Raw genomic sequence first — 4,502 nt, 5'->3', positions numbered from 1 at the left:
CAGGGCGGCCTGGCGGCTGGACGTGTTAAGGGAGCGGGACGCGGGTGGGACAAGCCCTTTGGCCTGCGTCCTGGGAAGCTGGCACCGCGGTCCGGGAAGGGGGCGCCCACCCGGGCTGCACGGTAGCTTGGCGGGGGCGACTCCGCTGGGTCCCCAAGGCTGGCCTCCAGGCGCTTTGGGCTGCGGCCTCCTCGCCGTCGCCCCCGTCGCTCCGCGGGGTCCGGCCGGGCGGGGTCGACCGCCTCGGGCCCGGGCGGGGTCAGGTCCGGGGCGGGGTCCGCGGCCCCGGCATCTCACTTCCGCCGGACGCACGCGGGCAGATGGAGGCGGCGCGGAGGAGGCCGTGCGGGAGGCTGAGCCGCCGGAGGCCGCGCTCGGGGGACGGGTGAGGTCAGGACGCGCGGGAGGACTGGGCCCCGGGGCGGCGAGCTGGCCGCTCCTCCACTCGGCGACTCTGCATCGCGGAGCCGCCTCCGGGCGCGGGCTTCCTGTCCCTCATCACCGGCCGCGGTCCTTCCTCCCCAGCGCCTCCCCGGGCCCCTGCCTCCACCCACACTCCTCCCGGCTGACCTCCACTGTGCCCCCAGGCCTCCCGGCGGCGGCCCCTGGTTTCTCCTGGCGGGCAGCGAGAGCCAACCCTGGGCCTTGCTGCTGCGCATAGCGAGCTCGGATCTGGCCCTGGACGGCGACCTGCTGCCCCCCCTTCCCGCTTTCCCCAGCCAGGTGTGTTGGCCGGAACCTACGGGGGTTCTCCATCAGAGCCAGACGGGTTGTCCGGGCTCAGGAGGGCCCAGGTGCCACTGGGCATGGCCAACCACCTCGTTTTGCAGGAACCTGGGCCTGACCCCGAGCATACCTTCCCTCCTGAGACCTTCACCGTTGGACCCAAGGCCTTTTCTTGGACACCCTTTCCGTCTGCCCTGGGGGGCCTGGGCTGCTTCTACTGGGCTGGGTGTCACCCAGAGTCCCCCACTGGGTCCCTGAAAGGACACCCTGAGCCTGATCCTTGCGGGACCCCCAGCGTCAAGGAGCAGCTGTCTGTGGAGGGGCCCCCAGCCCTGCAGAGCTGCCCAATGTGCCAGAAGGAGTTCAGCCCCGGGTGAGTCCCCCACCCATCCTGCAGGCCCAGGGACCCGATCCCTTTGTGAAAAACCACACCTGAGAGGCTGCGAGGAGGCCTGGGCCGCTGTCACCTTTCAAAGCCACATGCCACAGATGGAAGGTTAGCACAACCCAGTGACCCTGCGGGGCTCCCTGTGGCTCCTGCTGTGCAGGTCTGGGGTCTACCTGCTGTCCACCTTCTCGGGCTCTGTGTGCCGTGGGAGGAGGCCAGTGGGCACTGACCCTCTGCCCAGGTGTTCCAGGTCACAGGGGACGTGCAGCATTCCTAGCCCAGAGGGGGCTTCTAGGACCAGCCAGGCTATGGGCTGTTGGTCTCCTGGAGAAGTAGCCACATGAATACCTTCCAGGGCCAGTGGGGTTTTCAGAACAAAGGCTTTGTTTTTTTTCTGCCAGATGCAGTCTTTCAGGACTGTGTCTCCCAGACATAAAAGGGGCTGGGGATGTAGCTCAGGAGTAGAGCACCCCTGGGTTCCTTCTCCAGTAACCAAAACAAACATAAATTACTATATTTTTATGTCTTTTTTTTGGTACTGGGGATGGCACCCGGGGGTGCTTAACCACTGAGCTACATTCCCAGCCCTTTTTATTTATTTAAAAATAAAAATTTATTTACTTAATTTCTTTAGTTGTCAATTAACTTTCATTTTTTAAAACATTTATTTATGTGAGGTGCCAAGAATCGAACCCAGTGCCTCACACATGCTAGGCAAGCGCTGCAGTGCTGAGCCCCAGCCCTTTTTATTTTGAAACAGGGCCTTGCTAAGTTGTTTGTTCAGAGTTTTGCTAAAGCTGACGGAGGCCTTGAACTTGTGATCCTCCTGCCTCAGCCTCCCTTGTGGCTGGGATTACAGGCGGTGCCACTGGTCTGTGCCTCTTTTTCAAGTAAGGGGGTGGAACCTCTTCTTTTGCTAAGATGCAGTCCATGAACTACCGCTTTGTCCTGCTTCCTGCTGGACCAGCTGGTTATCTGTGGTCTTTGGCCCTCCTGTTTGGTCTTATTGAGGGTGTCCAGCCATGGGCCTGGGGTCAGGATGGTAGTGTTCAAAAACACATCAGGCTGAAGTAGAGCTCTGCGGGGCAGATGTCCAGGGTACATGGCCTGGAATCCCCTGGACAGGATGACCCAGGTCCTCACAGAACTGTCTGGGGAAGGCAGGCATGTGGAGAAGGGACTGGTTCCAAGGACAGGCTGAAGCCCATGGTCCCTGAGGGGCTGAGGGGCTCCTGGGGACTTTAGGGTACTTTGACTGGGGGCTGCCAGTAGAGAGAACCACTGGTGGTCACCAGGACCTGGGAGCAGAGGGGAGCTGTCACGGGGGTCAGGTTTGGCGAGGGAACTTCCTGTTCTGGTCAGGGGCACTCAGCCTTTGGGCCTTGATGTCCCCTTGTCATAAGAGGTAGTTGGTCATTCTGGTCTCCTTGGTCTGTGACTCTGAGGTGCAGAGAGGTGCCTTTCTGGCCATCTACCTGGCACATACAGGCCGTGTCCTGGGAGGTCTGTAGGACAGGGAGCAGGCATTGGGTTGGCCAGCAGCATGTCCAGAGGGTCCTTAGGACCAGCGGCAGCTGCACAGATGCGAGAGAGAGCCTCGGGCGCATGCCCAGACCAGGTCCTGCTGGAAGCCACCTCAGAGTCCTGCTCTGAGGGGTGCCATGGGAAGTGAAATGGAGGCTGTGATGGCCGCACAGATGGGGTAGAGGAGCCACGGGGAGGGGCACAGAGCAGAGCCCAGGGGACCACGGTGCTCGCCGCCCCACTCGGAAGCGCCTGGTCTGAGGAGGGAGGCTGTGGGAGCCTGAGCCGGGTGGCAGGAGGCCAGGGGACACTCTGCTTACAGCCTGGTGGACTCTGGGCCATACAGGTGGACATCTAGTGTGTTGCTTCAGGGGGACACTGGCCATGTGGCTTCCAGGAAGACCTGGGCTCAAGTCTTAGTTGAAGCCACTGCTCAGCTCTATTGAGCACCTCTGCCGGGCCACCCTCTGGGAGTTGCAGCTGGGACCCACTGCCCGAGCTCCCCCTGACCGTCCCTCCCTGGGCTGCTGGTGGGGTGATCACTGAGCATGGAGCGCGCCTGCTGGTCCGGGGGCCTCCCTGAGCTCTCCGGCTCTGGTAGGTTCCCTCCTGCTGCCCCTCCCTGGGGCCAGCGTTTCAGAGCCGCCTCCTCCTGGATCCTGGAGTCCAGGGCAGGCCCCGCCCAGCTGACAGTCCTGCATGGGGCTTGCTTCTTCCACGGAGAGACCATTCTCAGTCAGGCGCAGTGGCGCGCCCCTGTAATCCCAGTGGCTCTTGAGGCAGAAGGATCCTAAGTTCGAGGCCAGCCTCTGCAACTTAGCAAGGTCCTAAGCAACTTAAACCCCATCTCAAATAATAAGGAAAGGGCTGGGGATGTGGCTCAGTGCTAAAGCACCCTGAGTTCAGTCCCTGGAGCCAAAGAAAGGGACACAGATCCCAGGCCTGAGCTGGCCACCTTCTGCCTGCTGCCTCCGCTGTGTGAGGTTGGCGAGGTGCCTGCAGGTGCTCCTGCCTTCCTGCTCAGGGGGCTGGCTCTTCCCTGACGGTGCTCCTGGAAGATCTGCCCCCCAAGTGCCTGACCTCCTGCTGCGGAAGGCTAGGGGGGCAGGCTGCCCATCTCTGCTGCTGTCCACCTGTAGATGGGCTTTCGGGGTCAGCCCCATGATGAGTGCGCTTTGTGGCCAGGCAGGCCTTGAGTGCCCTGGGGCTGGGGCAGGAGTCCAGGGCCTTGTGGCCTCTGGCTGGAGGCAGTTCTCAGGCAGTGGGCAAGGTTCCTGAGGTTGAGGTCCCTGCCTCTCATTCTGACCAGCTGTGGAGCAGGCCCCTGGGCTCCTCTCCAGCAGGACCTCTAAGGAGCTCTGGGGGAGGCGTGGAGGTGCCTGTCCTATGGCCAGTACTCTAGGAAGGGGCTGAGTGACCGTGTCTGTTCTCTCTCGCAGGCTGGCCCAGCTGGACGTGGACAGCCACCTCGCACAGTGCTTGGCAGAAAGCACGGATGATGTGGCGTGGTAAACCACCGGTGTCCAGGGCAGAGCTGCTGAAGGGGGGTCCTGGCCTGGCTGTCCTCACTGACCTTCCTCTCTGCTCCTGAACGTGCACATTAAAACTGGGGTGTGGGCTCTCCCGCCTGGCGTGCTAAAAAGCTGGGACGCTGGCCTCCTCTGTTTGTGACGTGGGAGTCGGGCAGAGTCCTGACCACTGTGGGGAGTCCGTGGCCCCGGCCCCAGGTGGGGAGGCTGTGCTTTCCCCAGAGCTGGGCACCTCTGCCCGCGCCACCTGTGTGCACTCAGCTGGGCCTGCTCAGGGCAGCATGCCCTCCCCGCCGTGAAGCCTGATGGCCTGTGCCAGGCAGCTTGTCGCTGCT

At 62.4% G+C, this 4,502-nt stretch overlaps 1 protein-coding gene across 1 annotated transcript; it reads left to right on the top strand.

Moving 5' to 3' along the window:
* Positions 1–292: 292 nt before the first annotated feature.
* Faap20 (FA core complex associated protein 20) lies at positions 293–4,280 on the top strand. Its single transcript, XM_027947607.3, has 4 exons — positions 293–385; positions 588–723; positions 831–1,099; positions 4,078–4,280. Exons 1-4 carry the CDS (start codon positions 321–323, stop codon positions 4,148–4,150), a joined length of 543 nt encoding a protein of 180 aa, XP_027803408.2. The 5' UTR covers positions 293–320; the 3' UTR covers positions 4,151–4,280.
* Positions 4,281–4,502: the final 222 nt, after the last annotated feature.

This window comes from Marmota flaviventris, chromosome 10 (assembly GCF_047511675.1).
Source record: "Marmota flaviventris isolate mMarFla1 chromosome 10, mMarFla1.hap1, whole genome shotgun sequence".
NCBI classification, from domain to species: Eukaryota; Metazoa; Chordata; class Mammalia; order Rodentia; family Sciuridae; genus Marmota; species Marmota flaviventris.
The sequence above is the reverse complement of the archived record's forward strand: the minus strand, read 5'-3'. Positions and strand labels throughout refer to the sequence as shown.